This window comes from Chlorocebus sabaeus, chromosome 19 (genome assembly GCF_047675955.1).
Source record: "Chlorocebus sabaeus isolate Y175 chromosome 19, mChlSab1.0.hap1, whole genome shotgun sequence".
Lineage (NCBI taxonomy): Eukaryota > Metazoa > Chordata > Mammalia > Primates > Cercopithecidae > Chlorocebus > Chlorocebus sabaeus.
The window spans coordinates 20,184,982-20,204,827 of record NC_132922.1 but is presented as its reverse complement, the minus strand read 5'-3'; the positions used below and the strand labels follow the sequence as shown (position 1 = coordinate 20,204,827).

Here is a 19,846-nt window from a genome sequence, read left to right as displayed (position 1 = left end):
GGTGACAGCGAGACTCTGTCTCAAAAAAAAAAAAAAAAAAAAAGGAAAGGTCGTTGTCCCTCCAGGCTCTGCTCCTCAATATTTCTGTTGCCTCAGGCAAGTCTCTTCACCTCTTTGAGCCTCAATCTCTGCATCCAGTCCCTGCTGGGAAGCCTTCTCTTTAGGTAAACAGGTGTTGCCTCCCTTAGGAAGCTCTGCTTTCCCCACAAGACCCCACCCCATTCCATGCCAAGCTGAGTTTGAAGCTCCAACCAAAGCTCACCCCAGCTCCCTGCACCTCTCCAGGCAGGGCCCTGATCACATCCCACCATCAGGGCTGGATTCTCGTCTCTCTTCGCCGCTGGACTGGGCTCCAGGAGGGCTCACTGCTCTCTCCCAAGCACCGGCATAGCATGTGGCATGGAGTGGGCAGGACAGATTAGTCAAGAACAGAGACAGCAGAGTATGGTGGGTGCACCTGTAGTCCGAGCTCGGACTGCGAGCCAAGATCGCGCCACTGCACTCCAACTTGGGTGACAGAATGAGTCTCCATCTCAAAAAATAAAAAAAAATAAATAAAAAAGAGCAGGGGCTTCGGAGTTGGACTTGTGCTTGAATCCTGGCTTCAGTACATCTGAGCTGTGTGATCTTGCGCAAGGTCCTCCCCACCTGTGCCTCTGTGCATTGAGTGGGGGCAGCAGTGGAACTTAACCCTCTACCAGCTTCTGGAGCTGTAATGGACAAAGGCCTAGGAAGGCCTCAGTCTTATCACAGATGCTTCCACTTCCTCCTCAAGGCTTCTCTTGTTATCTGCCCCACCCCTCCTCAGCCTGCTGGAACACATTGAGAGTCCCCCAGGGATGCTCCTGCCTGAGCACAGCAGTGTGGATGCCAAGCCTCCAGTCCCCTTGTCCTGCCTTGGAGGAAGCCTGGGAAGCTGGGTCTGTGCTGGGCATCCTGCCATTGTGGACTTCGAAACAAAGACCTGTCTCAGGCCCAGCTGCCTAGTGCCCCTTCTACCCTCCCCTGGTGGCCCTTGGATTGGCATTCCAGGGGGCCAGGGCAAACAAGGATCATGAAGAGTCCTTGTTTGCCCTGGCCCCCTGGAAGGAACAGCTCCTTCATGCTACGCTGCCCTCAAATTAGCTCAGGGATGTCAAATCCTCCACCACTGCACTAAATAACTTCCTGGAAATAGCACAAAATACTTAACTGAGGGCCACTTAATGGAGGCCCACGAGAGGTTTTGAGCCACTGATGCACATGACAGACCCTATGTAGAGAAAAAATTGGAGGCGCTCGAGACAGGAGGCAGGGAGATTAGGGAAGACCTGTTGTGGTCTAGGTAACTACATGACGGTGGGGACAGTGTTGGGGCAGAGTGGGTATCGGTTGTATTGATTTAGAATAACTATTAATCTCAAAACCTGATGGCTTAGAGCAACAAACATGTAGTATCTCACAGTTTCAGTGGATCAGGAATTCGGGAGTGGCTTAGTGGGTTGCTTCTGGTTGAGTTTCTCATGAAATTGTAGTCAAGATGCTGGCCTGAGCTTCAGTCATCTGAAAGCTTGGCTGGGGCTGGAGGATTTGTGATCCCCCAATGGGTTCACTTTGCCTGCTGCCTAGACAAAGCCAATTTATCAAGACAGGGGAATTACCAATACAGAAACAGTAATTCACACAAAGCCTGCTGTGCAGGAGACCAGAGTTTTATTATTACTGAAATCAGTCTCTCCAACCATTCAGGGAGCAGAGTTTTTAAGGATAACTTGGGTTGGGGGAAGCCAGTGAGACAAGAGTGCTGATTGGTCAGGGATGAAATCCCAGGATGTTGAAGCTGTCTTCTAGTGCCCAGTCAGTCCCTGGTTGGGGGCCACAAGATCAGACGAGCTAGTTTATCCATCTGGGTGGTGCCAGCTGACCCATCAGGCACAGGATCTGCAAAATATCTCGAGCACTAATCTTAGGAGCAGTTTAGGGAGGGTCAGAATCTTGCAGCCTCCAGCTGCACGACTCCTAAACCATAATTTCTAATCTTGTGGCTAATGTTAGTCCTATATAGGCAATCTAGTCCCTAGGCAAGAAAGAGGTCTGCTTTGGGAAAGGGCTGTTATCATCTTCATTTTAATCTATAAACTATAAACTAGGTTTCTCCGAATGTTAGTTCAGCCTGTGCCCAGGAATGAACAAAGACAGCTTGGAGGTTAGAAGCAAGATGGAGTCGATTAAGTTAGATCTCTTTCACTGTGTCAGTCACAGTTTTGCAAAGATGGTTTCAGATTTACATTCGAAATGGGGCATTCACGTGGCTGTTGGCAGGAGGCCTCAGTTCCTTGCCATGGGGGCTTCTCCATGGGGCCCCTTGAGTGTCCTCAACACAGAGTAGTTGGTGTCCACCAGAGTGAGTGATTCAAGAGAGCCAGAAACCACAAAGTCCTTTTAAATCTAATCTCAAAGGTCACACACTGTCATTTCTCCAGTATCTTATTGGTTACAGGTCTATTTAATATGAGCCCTTCCCACATTGACTACACAAGGGCAGGACTACCAGGAAGACGGGATTACTGAGGACATCTCTGAGGCTAGCTACCGTATCAGTGAATATCTGTCGAGTGAATGATTGAGGACTTGAGGACATAGCCTGGAGCCCTATGAGGAATTAGCCTGGGAGCATTCTGTTCTGGGTGGGGCTTGTCAGCCACACCTCTGCATCCTCCCTAACCAAGTACTGCACAGTCCTCGCCCGCAGCATGCACTTAGTAGATGTTTCCTCAGTGAGGGCTAGTGGCTGCCTTCTGTGCTCCCCACCACTGGCAGGACAAGGCCTGGGCTCCCTGGCCTGGTATTTGAAGCCCTGGATATTCTGATGTTTCTTTTTTTTTTTTTTTTTTTTGAGATGGAGTCTGGCTCTGTCGCCCAGGCTGGGGTGCAGTGGCCGGATCTCAGCTCACTGCAAGCTCCGCCTCCCGGGTTTACGCCATTCTCCTGCCTCAGCCTCCGGAGTAGCTGGGACTACACGCGCCCGCCACCTCGCCCGGCTAGTTTTTTGTATTTTTTTTTAGTAGAGACGGGGTTTCACCGTGTTAGCCAGGATGGTCTTGATCTCCTGACCTCGTGATCCGCCCGTCTCGGCCTCCCAAAGTGCTGGGATTACAGGCTTGAGCCACCGCGCCCAGCCTATTCTGATGTTTCTAAGCCTACCCCACTGGCCTGAACCCTTCAGCTATTGGGGACCACCCCTGTTCTCTATGCCTGCTTAAGTCTTTCAGTGTCTAGGTCTCCTGCAGCCCTATCCTATCCCGACTACCACAACCCTCATGTGCCCCCTTCCTCCTCCTTTTTTGAGACAGAGTCTTGCTCTGTTGCCCAGGCTGGAGTGCGGTGGTGCGATCTCAGCTCACTGCAACCTCTGCCTCCTGGGTTCAAGCGATTCTCCTGCCTCAGCCTCCTGAGTAGCTGGAACTACAATTGCACACCACCATGCCCGGCTAATTTTTTTGTATTTTAGTAGAGACTAGGTTTCACCATGTTGGCCAGGCTGATCCGCCCACCTCGGCCTCCCAAAGTGCTTGGGATACAGCCCTAAGCCACCATGCCTGGCTGCCTCCCTCCTTCCCTAAGCACTGCCAGCATCCCAGCTGCACCTGCTGCCTAGGCTGGGAATTTCTGTTTGTATGTTTAGACTTTCTCTGGAGAAGAAGCCTTATTACGCTGGAGCCCAAAATCAATCAAGCCAAAGCAAAGTTCCCTGTTTTTATTTATTTTTATTTATTGAGAAATAAACAGTTTTTATTGGGCTCAGAGCAGGAGTCCATGGGTCTTGAGTACATCTGTGTATTTGTGTTTCCTTCTCCACGTTCTTTTCGGCCTGTTTCTGTAGCCTCATGAGCTGGTTTCTTTTTTGTTTTTTTTGAGATGGAGTCTCGCTCTGTCGCAGAGGCTGGAGTGCAGTGGCGTGATCTCGGCTCACTGAAAGCTCTGCCTCCCAGGTTCACGCCATTCTGCCTCAGCCTCCTGAGTAGCTGGGACTACAGGTGCCCACCACCACACCCGGGTTTTTTTTTTTTTTTTTTTTTTAAGTAGAGACGGGGTTTCACCGTGTTAGCCAGGATGGTTTCGATCTTCTGACCTCGTGATCCGTCCACCTCTGCCTCCCGAAGTTCTGGAATTACAGGCGTGAGCCCCCGCGCCTGGCCATCTCATGAGCTGTTTCTTATTCCAGTAGTGGATCTTGGCCTTCTTCCTCTTCTCCTGAAGGGCGGCTGTCACTGTCTGGTACTTCCAGCCAACCTTGTGAGCCAGGTGCCCCAGGTAGGCAAACTTCCTTGTAGGCTTCAGACTCATGACCTGGAAGGCAGCAGGAACCACCACCTGCTTTTTCGTCATAGGGTGGTGGGATGCCATTACACACCTTGAAGTAGTCCCGGGCAGCCTGGCCTCCTTGGTCTCCTTGTCCCGCCATCCACCAGAAGGTGTGTCCGGGGACCTGGAAGTGGTGGGGGCCCAGAAGTGGCAGGTGCATCGGGAAGGGTTGTTCTGTTTATGCGCTTGCGGAGGAAGGCCAGGTACTTCAACTTGTTTCTATGGACATTGCCAGAAATGTTGATGTCCCTGCAGTGTATGACCACCACCTTTGGGCCTTCTTAGCCACCATGGCCGTCAGGAAGCCCAGGAGAGAGCCTATAGTCCCAGCTACTTGGGAGGCTGAGGTGGGAGGCTGTAGTGGGCCATGATTACACTACTGCACTCCAGTCTGGGTAACAGAGTGGGGAAAAAAAAAGGGTCTTGCTCTGTTGCCAAGGATGCAGTGCAGTGGTGCCATCATAGTTCAATGCAGCCTTGACTTCCTTGGGCTCAAGCGATCCTTCCACCTCAGACTCCCGAGTAGCTGGGACTACAGGTGTGCACCACCATGCTGGGCTATTTTTTTTTCTTTTTTAACTTTTTGTAGAGAAGGAGCCTCACTATGTTGCCCAGGCTGATAGCAAATTCCCAAGCTCAAGTGATCCTCCTGCCTCAGTCACCCAAATTGCTGGGATTACAGGCATGAGCCACTGCACTTGGCCTCTAAGGACATTTAGATTTAACATCCCAGGATAGGAAAGCAGGGCTGTGTGCTTCAAGGTCAAGAGCTACCTGCCCCCTGGGATTTGTAATTAGATCACCATCTCAACATTGGTCATTCCGAGAAATCCTCAGGGCCAACAGCATGTTCCTGTTTATCTGACAGGGCATTATAAACTTCACAGAAACTTCTCAAACCAAATTTAATTGACTTTGGAAAGAAAGTGCTTCCTCACTTTTGGAGACTGTTAAAGGTTCATGTAATCAAACAGAGGCCTAGAATCCCTGTTCTAAGCCAGGGTGTTAGGCTATGGGACCATTTCTTTCTCCCCTACTATAGGACTGCATTCAAACTTCAACATGACCTTCTTCCTAGGTTGTCTGAGTAAAAGGTTGCTCTACTCTGAGTCCAAAAGAACAGCGTGAACTGTTTGGGAAAAGGACGTGGACCCTCTCAAAAGCCCTCAACCTTAACCTCTCCCACTTAGGAGATGAAATCCTGGTCTCATCATGTCCAATTCTGAATATTTAAAAAGAGAGTTAAAAAGGAGGAATGGCTGGGCCCAGTGGCTCATGCCTGTAATCCCAGCACTTTGGGAGGCTGAAGAGGAAGGATCACTTGAACCCAGGAGTTCGAGACCAGCGTGGCCAACATAGTGAAACCCTCTCTCTATTTTGTATAACAATATAAAAAGTGATTAAAACTTAAAAAAGGAGGAATGAAAATTATGTTTACTCAACTATGAAAAAATGCTCAGGAGGAAGGACCTAGATCACAATACTAACATGTTGACTTGGTTAGGAAGATGGGGATATTATGGCTGGACCGTATTTGTTTCCCCTTTTCTACGAATGAGCATGTAAAATGAATTTCTGGGCTGGGTGCAGTGACTCACACCTGTAATCCCAGCACTTTGGGAGGCCAAAGCGGATGGATCACCTGAGGTCAGGAGTTTGAGACCAGCCTGGCCAACATGGTGAAACTTTGTCTCTACTAAAAATACAAAAAAAAAAAAAAAAAAAAAAAAAAAAAAAATTAGTCGGGTGTGGTGGCAGGCACCTGTAATCTCAGCTACTTGAGAGGCTGAGGCAGAACTGCTTGAAACCGGGAGGCGGAGATTGCAGTGAGCCGAGATCAGGCCATTGCACTTTAGCCTGGGTGACAGAGCAAGATTCTGTCTCAAAAAAAAAAAAAAAAAAAATTCTGGCCGGTGTAGTGGATCACGCCTATAATCCTAGCACTTTGGGAAGCCAAGACAGATAGATCACTTGAGCTCAGGAATTTGAGACCAGCCTGGGCAACATGGTGAGACCCTGTCTCTAAAAAAATTTTAAAAAAATTTTAAAAATAGGCCGGGCGTGATGACTCACACCTGTAATCCCAGCACTTTGGGAGGCTGAGGCAGGCAGATCACGAGCTCAGGATATCGAGACCATCCTGGCTAACATCCTGGCTAACACGGTGAAACCCCGTTTCTACTAAAAGTACAGAAAATTAGCCAGGCATGGTGGCAGGCGCCTGTAGTCGTAGCTACTCGGGAGGCTAAGGCAGAATGGCGTAAACCCAGGAGGCAGAGCTTGCAATGAGCTGAGATTGTGCCACTACACTGCAGCCTGGGCAACAGTGCAAGACTCTGTCTCAAAAAAAAAAAAATAATAATAATAATAATTAGCTAGGTATGGTGGTGAGTACCTCTAAGTTCCAGTTACTCAGGAGGCTGAGGTAAGAGGATCACTGGAGGCTGGGAGGTTGAGGCTGCAGTGGGTGGTGATCACACCACAGTATCTAGCCTGGGCAACAGAATAAGACCATCTCAAAAAAAATTTTTCTTCAGTTAAAAAAAAAAGTAAGTCCTCAGGGTTCCAGTTCTAAGTACGATAGATAAAGCATAGTCTGTGTCTCCCGCTGGCTGCAACTAAAAGCCCTGGAAAGAATGCATCTGAGGACTCTGAAAAAGAAATATTAACAAGGCTGGGTGCCGTTGTTCATGCCTGTAATCCCAGAACTTTGGGATGCTGAGGCAGGAGGATCACTTGAGGCCAGGAGTTTGAGACCAGCCTGGGCAACACAGTGAGACTCTGTCTCCAGAAAATTTTTTTTTTTTTAGTAGCAGCAGTAGCAGTGGCAGCCAGAAAAGCACTTAAAACTCTGACAGAGTGGAATCCTTTCATCTATCCAAAGCATCAGCGATCTGAAAAGTAGAAGAGGGGAATCTCTGTTGCCTGTTTTCTCTCTTCATCCTGTCACCTGGCCCAAGAGCACACCCCGCCATGGAAGGTACGTAACAGAGCAGGGAGACTAAAAGTCCCAATTTCTAGCTAAAGAGCCAGGAAAATGAGGGGTCTTGAAAGCTGGAGAATGTGGGCGAGAATGTGGACAGGAGAGAGCTTGTGAAATAGATCCCATTAAGTTGCACATGAATGTGTAGGCTCACATGCATACATCTGACTCTAAACAGTATTCCAGTGAATGAGAACTGAACTATTAGGCAGAACACCCAGGTTTCACTGGGTGGCATAAGCTTAGGACTGTTCTGATTTACATGGCAAAGGCTTTGAAACTGAACTGATATTGGAACTACAATAGCGCACAGGAGACAGATCAGAACTGAACCTAAGAGGGTCAACTGCCTCCCAAAACAAAAACCCGACGTTTTCCGTGGGATTTAAACAAGACCTGCTCAAAATGCCTGGGATACAATCAAAATTACACACAAAGAATGAGGAAAGTCTGGACCCTGAGATGACCCAGATGTTGGAATTATCAGAAAGAGACAATGGAGTTTCACTTCTGTTGCCCAGGCTCGAGGTCAATAGCGTGATCTCGGCTCACTGCAACCTCCACCTCCTGGGTTCAAGCGATTCTCCTGCCTCAGCCTTCTAGGTAGCTGTGATTACAGGTGCCCGCCACCACACCCAGATAATTTTTTGCATTTTTAGAGACGGGGTTTCAACATGTTGGCCAGGCTGGTCTCGAACTCCTGACCTCAGGTAATCCACCTGCCTCAGCCTCCCAAAATGCTGGGATTATAGGCATAAGCCACCACGTCCAGCCCAGAAAAAGACTTTAAAAATGAAAGATGGAAAGTCTTAACGGAGAAATAGAGGACAAAGAAAACAATCGAATAGGAATTTTATTTTTTTAAATAAGTTTCTTTTTTTATTTTAATACTTATTTATTTATTAAGATGGAGTTTCGCTCTTGTCACCCAGGCTGAAGTACAGTGGTGCAACCACCGCCTCCTGGGTTCAAGGGATTCTCCTAAGCCTCTGGAGTAGCTGGGACTATAGGTACGTGCCACCATGCCTGGCTAACTTTTGTATTTTTAGTAGAATAGACAGGGTTTCACCATGTTGACCAGGCTGGTCTCAAACTCCTGACCTCAGGTAATCCACCTGCCTCAGCCTCCCAAACTGGAGGGATTACAGGCTAAATAAGAATTTTATAACTAAGAAAACATAAGAATCAAGATTTGGAAATGATGTTTCTGACCTATTCCCTGGAAAATGTGAATGTTACTTTATATGACAAAGGAGACTACAAATGTGACTTATGCAGATGTAACTGATTTTATTTTTATTTTAGTGGGCTCATTCTCATCACGTGAGTCTTTTAAAGCAGAGTGATTCTCTTTGGCTGGACTTAGATGTAACAGAAGGAAAAGTTAGAGGTATTTAAAGTGTGAGAAAAATTCAACCCATTTCCGGAGGGGGACACATAGAAAGCACCAGAATGTGGGCAGCTTCTACAGAGAAAAGGCCAGCCCCTAGCTGACAGCTAAGAAAACAGGGTCCTCTACCCTACAACTGCAATGAACTAAATTCAGCCAAGAACCCAAGTGAACACGGAAGCAAATAATTCCTCAGAGCCTCCAGGGAAAAACACATTTGGTTTTGGCCTTATGAAACGTGATTTTGACCTTGTGAGACTTTAAGCAGAGGACTAGTCAAGTCCAGTCAAACTTCTGACCTACAGAAATTGTGAGAAAATATATGGATGTTGTTTTAAGCCACTAAGCCACCAAGTTTGTGATAATTTGTTACAGCATCAAGAGTAAACTGCTCATTATCCAAAATGAGCAGCAGAGAGGAAAAAAAAATTTTTTTTTGAAACAGGGTCTCACTTTGTCACCCAGGCTGGAGTGCAGTGGCGCAATATTGGCTCACTGCAGCCTTGACCTCCTGGGCTCAAGTGCTCTCTCACTTCAGCCCCAAAAACAGCTGAGACTACAGGTGCATGCCACCACACCCACCTAGAGAAAAAAATTTTTTTAAAATGAATAGTCTCAGGAATTCATGGACAATGTCAGAAGGTCTAATGTTCATATTATCAGTGACACAGAAGTAAAGGACAGTATGGTGCAGAAAACAATATTTGAAGAAATCATAGCTGAGAACTTCCCAGATTTCTGAAACACAATCAGGTGGCTCTGTGAACTCTGATAAGGATAACCCAAAGAAATCCATGTCCATATACATCATACTCAAACTGATGAGAACCAAAGACAAGGAGAAAATCTTAAAAAGCAGCTGGGGAAAACTAAAGCATTACCTGTTGGGAAACAATAGTTAGAATGCCTCTGGATTTCTGAGAAAAAACCATGGGGGCCGGAAGGCATAGAACAATTTTTCTTTTTTTTTTTTTTTTTAGAGATGGAGTCTTGCTCTGTTCCCCAGGCTGGAGTGCAATGTCGTGATCTTGGCTCACTGCAACCTCTGCCTCCCAGGTTCAAGTAATTCTCCTGTCTCAGCCTCTAATCTCAGTAGCTGGAATTACAGGCACTTGCCACCACGCCCTGCTAACTTTTGTATTTTTAGCAGACACGAGGCTTTTGCCATGTTGGCCAGGCTGGTCTCGAACACTTGACCTCAAATGATCTGGCCACCTCTACCTCCCAAAGTGCTGGCATTACAGGCATGAGCCGCCACGCCCGGCCTCAATTGTATTTCTATATACTAACAATGAGCAAGTGGAAAAAAACTACAACAGCCCCCGCAAGTGAAATATAGTTTGAGACCCATTCATGGATCTCAAATGCAAAAATCTGAAATGCTCAAAATCTAAAACTTTTTGAGAGCTGAAATGACTTCAAAGGAAATACTCATTTAAGCATTTTGGATTTTCGAGTTGGGATGCTCAACTCGTATTTGCTTCAGGTAAAGCAAATATTAACCTGAAAATAATCCAAATATTTCTGGTCCCAGGCATTTCTTTTTTTTTCTTTTCTTTTCCCTTTTTTATTTTTTTTTGAGATGGAGTCTCATTCTTGTTACCCAGGCTGGAGTGCAATGGTGCAATCTCGTTTCACTGCAACCTCTGCCTCCCAGGTTCAAGTGATTCTCCTGCCTCATCTCCCAAGTAACTGGGATTACAGGCACCCAGCTGTAAAAGAAAAAGCATTTGGCTTCCACTGGAATCTGGAGCCACAGTTCGGTGTCAAACAGAGCAGCCGTGCTTCTGTTTCAAATGCTGTTTGCTGAAAACCTCTGGATCAGAACAGGTGGTCTTGAGCCAGGTCCTTGGCACCGAGGGGATGTGAACAATCCTGAATTCCAGGGCCTACTGATGGAGTCTGCTCGTTAGTCCCTTTGACACTGCCCCTTATGAATCCCAGTAGTCAGCCGGGGTGCCAAGTTTTCATATTGATTCTAAACAAGGCTGCAATCACTGTTTAGAAGTAATTGGGGGACACTGGAATTGTGCTCCTTGCTTCAGGACCCCTAGATTGCACCTAAACAAGATGGAAGCTCTCAAAAGGCTCTAAGTCTAGGCCTCCTCTGAGGTAGGGTCTGAAAGGACTTAAACCATTTTTTTTCTTTTACACAGGGTAACTTTTTGGAACAGTACTTTATAACAATAAAGGGCTGTGCACAGAAAGAAGAAATGCCATTATGAGGATGTGTGTGCCGACCTGGGACCAGCAGGGTTAAAGAGTCTATCATTCATGATGAGAGCTGCCATTTGCACTAAGCACACACCATGGGCCAGGCATTATGCCAAGAAATTGTTGAATCTTCATGACAACTCTCTGAGAAAAGGGATGTCATTGGACCGATGAGGACACTGGTGCTGCCAGGGGTCCAGGTCGCATGAAGAGGAGGTGACAGGGCTGGGCATTGGTCCAAAGCTCCAGCCTTTCAAGCCAAGACCCGTGAGACGAACCCCTGAGGCCTGATGTCAGGCTTGTTTTTCTCATGTGCCCTGGAGAAGGGGACCAACACCATCTTTCGTCAAGGTTTGGTGAGGGATGGCCAAGAACTCTTCGAAACTTTGCTATGTACAACAGTACTCACAATTGTTTTTTTTTTAAATTTTTTATACAGTGGTATCCGGGTGCAGTGGCTCACTAACACTTTGGGAGGCTGAGGCAGGAGGACTGCCTGAGGCCAGGAGTTTGAGACCAGTCTAGGCAACATAGTAAAACCTCATCTCTATAAAAAAAGAAAAAAAATGAGGCGGGCATGGTGGCACACATCTGTAGTCCCAGCCACTCAGGAGGCTATAAGGTAAAGAGGATCACTTGAGCCTGAGAGGTTGTGGCTACAGTGAGCCATCATCACGCTACTGCACTCTAGCATGGGTGACAGAGCAAGACGGTCTCAAAAACAGGAAAAAAAAATTAAACAGTGGAATGTTTTCTTTAGAAACTACCTTATGCATAAGTACAATCTAGAAAACCAGAATTGGGCCACTTGTAGTGAAGGTGGAAGCACAGGTGGCCTGGGACCCCCCCAGGATTCCTGGAGCACTGCCTGAAGGCCATTTATCTAGCAGATTGGCACTTACTGTGAGAAGTGCCAAGAGGTACCATGATGCTTAAGGCTCTGGCTCTGGGTGTGAAAGAACGAGGTGGAATTGTAGCAGATTCATTCCTGGGTCACTCGGTTTTGGGGAGGGCTGCAGGATTCCAGGCCTGCCATGTGCAATGGGTACTGGCCTCTTTCTTCTGGGCACCATCTGCCTCAACCTATCCCCTGGCCAGCAGAGGCCTGTCACTCACAGGGCAGAAAACTGACCTTCACCATTTCACAACTAGTGAGTTCACTCTTTAAAAAAATGGATTATAAAGTTAAAAGCTACAGCAACTCTTTTTCCTTGTGCTCATAAAAGGCATCATCTGTTTTTTTCTGTATAAACAAAAGTAGAATGTTCAAGTTTGGATCTTGGTGTAGAATCAACAATAGATCTGTACCTCTGACTCCAATGCAGGGGCTGGTGGGATGGCTCACAGTGGAATCATCAAACGGACTTCCTTCTCATAGATGTCAGGGATCATTCCCATTGGGGAACTGACCATGTGCACGGTGTTCTTGCCAAACAACTGAAACTCATAGTGGATGAGCTGCTCCCAAAAGCCGCTATTGGGTCGGATGATGGGCCGGCACGACTTGGTCCACGTGTGGGCGTCCAGCAGGGACATGGCGTGGTACTTCATGAGGTAGGCGAGGCACAGGGCGGCTGAGCGGCTCACACCAGCAGCGCAGTGCAGCAGAGTACGGCCCTGCTTCATCTCCACGCTGTGGATATGGTCAGCAATAGGGTCAAAGAAGTCACAGAGACGTGAGTTAGGGGCATCAGCTACAGGTACCTGCATGTACTGGATATCCTCATACAAGGTGTTCACTACCTCCACTGAGACATTGATGACCATGGTGATCTGGTTGCTAGACAGCATGAGCTTGTTGTTGGCGGCCACACCATTGCTGATATACAGGCTCTTGGTTATCTGTGAGAGGCCGCTGACTGAGGGCTGCCGGAACTGAACTGGGAAGGCACACGAGGGTGCTGTCATCAAGGCTGTCGGTCAGAGGTCAGCAGTCAGCGAAGCATGAAGGCTGCGTCTTTCTGCTAGGCTGTGTCCATGGAAAACTGCAGGGAGGGAGAGGATGTTTAGAGGGCAGGTGCCCGCAGGGCCAAATCCAGGGGATCCCTGGGAAATGGATGGATAGGCCTATAGCATTCCCCATGGTAGTCCTCTGATCATCACAGCAGAATTACCCAGCAAACTCATTTAAAGCACTGATACCCAGGTCCCTCTCCAAACCCCCAGAGTCAGACTCTCAGGGTGAAGAGCATGAATCTGCATTTTCCGCATGCTTCTCAGGTGGTCTAAGGTGCACTGCCCTATAGGAAAAAGGGCAGGTCCCCAAGTCTGGCACTTGAGGCCTCCCTTGAGGGGTCCCACAGTTCTAGTTGGGCAGATCACTTGTGTCCCTCAGCTGTGCCCTGGTCTGACTCTCCATTTAAGCTCACACAGCCCTCTTCTTGCTGCTCTTCCAAATTCTCGCCTGCCTTCCAGTCCCTCTGAGTGGGAACCACTTGTACAGTCTTCCTCCTCAGTCTTCTGACTTTATGCCCAAATCATAAGGCCCTGAGCCAGTGGCATGGAACCAGAGCCGATTGTGCTGGCAGTCACTGGGGAGGTTGGTCTAAGAGTAGGGAGGGTCCCCATTTTCCCCCCTAAGAACAATCTCTTTAAAGAGATAGGATATGCCCATATGAAGATGATGTCAAATACAAAGTCCTAAATTGTTAGATATGCTCCTGCACCTTGCCTCTGAAGAGGGCCTGGGAAAGGGAGTGGCTAAAAGCTTCCTGAAGTCAGCATAATGGGCACCACAGCAACCCCACGGGCAAGCACAGAGAGGCAGCAGGGCCTCAGGAAGACCTGCCACACCTGTATCATGCTGCCTGCAGCAGAGCTGGGAAATGCACCCCAAGGAGAGGCAGACTCCCTGCCTTCACCCACTTGATAGGCTCAGCCACCAAGTAATCGCCATAAGGGTTCAGCCACAGATCTGCTTCCTGCGCCGGGGACCACGCAGTTGTTGGTGCTCTTCAGGTGTGGCCCGGGTCCCTGGAGCATTCGTTAAGACTCTCGGACCCTCACTTTCTCAGTCTTAAACAAAGCTGCAAAACCAGGACATCTTTATACATCCCACTGAAATAGGGGCATTTGGATTTAGATCACACCTTTCAAGGCCAAATGGCAGTCTTCACCAGGCATGAGAAATGAGGAGTCAAAGTTTTGTTTCCCTGCTTAATATATTTCAGTGGCTATCCACTGTCAGGATAAGATGGAGCCACTTAGTTTGGCTGTCAAGGCCATTTGTGACCTGGCTCCTGCCTGTCTCTCCAGCCTCTTATTAGGCTTCCCCATGCTCTGAAGGGCTTAAGGAGAACTGAGCCACTTAAAGTTTCTTAGGGACAGCCTGTCCTCTCCAGCTAGTGGCCTCTGCCTCTGCTGATCTCTCAGTCCTTTTCCTTATGAACTTATCAGATCCTGATCTGGTCCATTCAGCAGAAGACTGCAAAATTCTGAGAAGCCTTAAGATACCAACTCGAAGGTAACTGTTTTAAGGGAAATCTTCTTAGATCACACCCCTCCCTCATGTTTGACCGACTCTCTGCTCCAGGCTTTCTTAGCCCTGTGTTCTCTCCTTCCTAACACTTACTGAAGATGTGATTTTGCCCTGATCTGTCTGATTATTTGATGAATGTCTGTCTCTCCCACAGACTGTGAGCCCTTTAGGGATATGACGGTGTCTGTCTTCACTCCCACTCTATCACCAACTAGTGCCAAGCGCTGTGTCCCCACAAGTAGGTGCTTGATAAATATTTGTTGAATGAAGAAATGACTCCCAACAGCTATGACTCTGCCTTCTGAGAGGTTTTTCTGGAAAGAATGAGTTCTCTGGCCATATTTCTCTAGAATTCCAGGGAGAGGCTGGGTGGGGATGGGGGTGGTTCTGAGGCTACTAAAGAGAAAGACTAAAGGTTGTATAGGCAAATCCTACCTGCCAATGCCCTAGACTCAAATACATCAGACTCATCCCAGGAAGGACAGAGAGGGCTGGCTTGTTATAAAGGTGACATGAAAGGCAAAGAAAAAGCCTCCTGAACCCAGATGGAAGCCTGAATGCTAAGGAATATTCTGGATCCTCATCAGAAAATCCAGAGAGAAGTGAACTGACGTCCCCCCAAACCAGTGCCCAGTGGGTAACGGGAATACAGGAATGTGCTGTTCATCACAGCAGCTAAAAGTCTGCAGAAGTGACAATGCTCTTGCAGGTGAGGGCAGTGATGGGAGGAGTCATTTTCATGCTAGTAAAGAAGTATCTATCAGGGCTGGGCATGGTGGCTCATGCCTATAACCCCAGCACTTCAGGAGGCTGAGGCGGGCAGAGGTCAGGAGTTCAAGACCAGCCTAACATGGTGAAACCTCGTCTCTCCTAAAAATACAAAAATCAGCCAGGCGTGGTGGCATGAGCCTGTAGTTTCGGCTACTCAGGTGGCTGAGACAGGAGAACTGCTTGAACACGGGAGGTAGAGGTTGCAGCGAGCCAAGATTGTGCCACTGCACTATAGCCTGGGCGACAGTGTGAGACTCCATCTAAAAAAAAAAGAAAAAGAGGCGAGGTGGCTCAAGCCTGTAATCCCAGCACTTTGGGAGGCCGAGACGGACGGATCACGAGGTCAGAAGATCGAGACCATCCTGGCTAACACGGTGCAACCCCATCTCTACTAAAAAAAATACAAAAAACTAGCCGGGCGAGGTGGTGGGAGCCTGTAGTCCCAGCTACTTGGGAGGCAGAGGCAGGAGAATGGCGTGAACCCGGGAGACGGAGCTTGCAGTGAGCTGAGATCCGGCCACTGCACTCCAGCCTGGGCGATAGAGCGAGACTTGCTCTCAAAAAAAAAAAAAAAAAAAAAGAAAAAAAGAAAAAGAAAAAAAAGAAAAAGAAAAAAAGAAAAAAGAAAAGAAATATCTATCAGGCACTGTATTAGGTGTTGGAGATACTGAAATGCACAAGACAGGCATGGCCTCTTTTCTCAGAGAGCTCAAAGTCTAGCGGGAGAAACAGATAGTAAATAGGCAATTACAGGCAGACAGAGCTTGAAAATAGGATAACAGTACCTACCTTACAAGGATGTTGTGAAATTAAATGAGATAACCCACGTAGAGTTTTATCAGGGCTTGGCATAGAGTAAGCCCTCTAAAAATGATAACTATTTTTCTTGCTTCTGATAGGGAAGTTAAAATGCAGGGCTCTGTGAAATGGAAGTGTAAAGAGATTTCTTCCAGGTTGGAGCCTAGGGAGTCGCAAAGACCGCCTGAAGAAACCACAAGAGATCTAAAGAATGTTTAGCTTGAGGGGGAGAGTGGAGAAGAAAAAAATAGCAACTGGGTAGCAGTTCAGTTTCACCACTTTACAGCCTATGAAATCTTTGGCTTCCCTCATCCGGTTCGATCTTCAAAGCAACCTAATCAGACCGGCGTCTAGATTTAATATTTCCATTTTACATAAGAGGAAGGTGAGACACAGCGGGGAAAAGGACTTGTTCAGTCATAAAGTAAGGAAGCCAATCTTTATGGTCTATTATGTGTGGGGAAAAAAGAACAAACATCGCGGGGCGTTCGTCAAATACTAAGTTATGAACGTGCAACAAAGTCCAAGAGTTAAGGAGAGCGAGACACCACTTCTAGGGGTGGGCCAGGTAGGTTTCCTGGAGGAGCCGGCACTGGAACAGGCTTCTTCGCCTGCGTGGTGTCAAGACCCCGAGGGTCTTACCTCTCTCCCTCGGAGGGTGGGCGGGTTCGTTCAGGAAGTAACCGCTTCCGGAAGCCTCAGGCGAGGTTCTTCGGGCGAAAGACCAGTCACGACCCGGGAGCCTCAATCTCCGCTGGCCTAGAGCTTTGGTTTCCATAGCAATGGTCTCGTTGCAGAAAGGAATCGATTGTGCTGGGTCTTCAGAGAAATCCTGGCCTCCGCTCCACGCTCCTGAGCAGCCCCACCCTGGCTCAACTGGTTACCCGCCCTGCCGGCAAGCCGGGGTCACTGCAGTCCCCGTGGCGAAGCAGGGTCAGCTCAGCTCACCGCACCCTACTCCATCCAGCCCTGCCCATCTCTACGGCAACGGGCCGGGTCGCACTAGGGCTGCAGTCGAGGGACAATCTCGCCGCTTCCGTAGCCGCCCGGGCTCTGTGCGCATGTGCGACACCCTCTCCCCGCCCCCGCCCCCGCCCCCGCCCCCGCCCCCGCCCCCGCCCCCGCCCCCGCCCCCGCCCCCTTATGCTTCTCCCAGGCAACCAGCCGCGCTCGGCTCCAGGCTCCGCCCAGGGACTAATTCCAGGTCTCCGTGGGTCCAACGAACATGGCTCCCAACCGGCCTCCGCGCGCCCAACGAACATGGTTCCCAACCGACCTCCAGTTTCCAACTGTTTCTTGAACAGGGAAGCCGCCATGACACAGCAGACTACGCCCTGGGTCACAGGGTCCTGAGATCCTCCACGATTTACAGGACCGGCGCCACCTCGGGCTCGAACCACCCACTCAATAGGGCCGCGGCTAAGTAGTCGGCGTAGGGTTTCAGCCGCAGATCTACTTTTCGCGCCGCAGACCGCGCAGTCGTTGGTGCTCTTCAGGCGCGGTCTGGGTGCCCAGAGCGTGCGTTAGACTCTCGGACCCGCGCTCCCTCAGCCGGACCCCGGCCGTTTTTCAACCCCAGGGGAGTCTGGATTTCTCCCAGCCCCGGGCACCAGCCCCTTCCCAGTCTAGCTCTTCGGACTCCCTGAAGCCTGAACTCCATCACCCAGACTCCCGGGAGAACCCGGAATCCCCATCTCCGGTCCACATTTTCTCAGAATCAGTTCCGGCCCTTCAATCTCCCAGGCATGACATCCGTCGTGTGGTCCCAGCGCCCTAGGTGGTGAGCCCTGACTCTCCTTAGAGTCTGGAGAGGCCGAGGTCCTCCCAAGCTCGAACCCGACCCACACTCCTTAGCCTCTGTGTTCCCCAGTGATCCTGGAAGAGCCCACAGTTCGCTATGCCTGGCCCTGATCCTCACAAACCTGGTTACCCATGCTCCTTTCCATTCCACAACCCCCATCACTGCATCCTCCAGGCTCCCATCCGTGGAGGACTTGGTGGAAAGCAATTTGGTTCAAAATGACCATTATTTATTACTTGAAAGAGAGTATTTCCAGTAGTTGCCAACCTCCTCCCCTTCTAGTATTGGTAAATTTGTTGCGCAACGGAGTGGGTGTAGTTTTATGTGTCTTTAAATGTTTTAATGATTTTTTTTTTTTTTTTTTTTTTTGAGACGGAGTCTTGCTCTGTCGCCTGGGCTGGAGTGCAGTGGCCGGATCTCGGCTCACTGCAAGCTCCGCCTCCCGGGTTCATGCCATTCTCCTGCCTCAGCCTCCCGAGTAGCTGGGACTACAGGCGCCCGCCACCTCGCCCGGCTAGTTTTTTGTAATTTTTAGTAGAGACGGGGTTTCACCGTGTTAGCCAGGATGGTCTCGATCTCCTGACCTCGTGATCCACCCGTCTCGGCCTCCCAAAGTGCTGGGATTACAGACTTGAGCCACCGTGCCCGGCCTGATTGTTTTTTTAAAACAAAAAACTCTCAGGATTTGGGGGGCTTTTGTGTTGGAGCATCTTGATCTCTAAACCAGCCTTTTCCATCACGTCATACGTAGGCTATGCATAGAGGTCAGAAAAATGTAAATGACATTTTGGGAAGTTGGGTTGTTCATACTAGTTTGTAAATATAAAAACATTCACAACACTCCAGTTCCAAATAGGCTGAAAAGGAATTAGAAAAACTAGTCCTTCAATATTTTTTATTCTTCTATAGTTGTCTTTTTTGACCTAATTATAATAGTGTACACTTACAGAAAAGTAAGGACAGGCATTGTGGCTCACGCCTGTAAACCCACCACTTCACTTTGAGAGGCTGAGGCGGTTGTATCACCTGAGCTCAGGAGTTTGAGACCAGCCTGGGCAACAGGGTGAAACCCCATCTCTACAAAAAATACAAAAAATTAGCTGGGCGTAGTGGCTCACCTGTGGTCCCAGTTACTCAGGAGTCTGAGGTGCGAGGGTCGATTGAGCCTGGGAGGTGGAGATTGCAGTGAGCTGAGATTGTGCCACTACTCTCCAACCTGGGCGACAGAGTGAGATCCCGTCTCAAAGAAAAGAGAAGGCCGGGCGCGGTGGCTCAAGCCTGTAATCCCAGCACTTTGGGAGGCCGAGGTGGGTGGATCACGAGGTCAGGAGATCGAGACCATCCTGGCTAACACGGTGAAACCCCATCTCTACTAAAAATACAAAAAAATTAGCCGGGCGTGGTGGCAGGCGCCTGTAGTCCCAGCTACTCGGGAGGTTGAGGCAGGAGAATGGTGTGAACCCAGGAGGCGGAGCTTGCAGTGAGCCGAGATAGTGCCACTGCACTCCAGCCTGGGCGACAGAGCAAGACTCCGCCTCAAAAAAAAAAAAAAAAAAAAAAAAAAAAAGAAAAGAGAAAAGACAAGACAGACGAGCAGCATGAGTGGCTAGAGCCAATCACTGTTAACATTTTGGTGTATTTTGATCCGAATCCATTCACATATATATATGTTACAACATGCTTATACTTAAAAAACGACACATCACAAAAGTTCACTTTTTAGTAACCTGCTTTTTTCTCCCATCTAATATACCACTCGTCTGTTTCATACACAATTACATGTATTTTTATTTTATGACATACCAAAATGTGCTTCCATATTGTACATTTTGTTTCCACATTTTAGAAATAAAATATGAACAATTTTTTTTTTTTGAGACAGAGTCTAGCTCTGTTGCCCAGGCCGGAGTGCAGTGGCACAATCTTGGCTCACTGCAACCTCTGCCTTCTGGGTTCCAGTGATTCTCCTGCCTCAGCCTCCTGAAGTAGCTGGGATTACAGGTGCTCACCACTACACCCGGCTAATTTTTGTATTTTTAGTAAAGATGGGGTTTCACCATGTTGGCC

General features: G+C 48.5%; 1 protein-coding gene across 1 annotated transcript; it reads right to left on the bottom strand.

The window, feature by feature from the left end:
• Positions 1–8,597: 8,597 nt before the first annotated feature.
• On the bottom strand, positions 8,598–17,033 carry DUSP18 (dual specificity phosphatase 18). Its single transcript, XM_007975426.3, has 2 exons — positions 16,621–17,033; positions 8,598–12,916 (listed from the first exon to the last, which is right to left on the bottom strand). Exon 2 carries the CDS (start codon positions 12,837–12,839, stop codon positions 12,273–12,275), a length of 567 nt encoding a protein of 188 aa, XP_007973617.1. The 5' UTR covers positions 12,840–12,916; positions 16,621–17,033; the 3' UTR covers positions 8,598–12,272.
• Positions 17,034–19,846: the final 2,813 nt, after the last annotated feature.

Coding starts and splice junctions, on each gene's coding strand:
- DUSP18 (XM_007975426.3), bottom strand. CDS start 12,839: ATGACAGCACCCTCGTGTGCCTTCCCAGTTCAGTTCCGGCAGCCCTCA.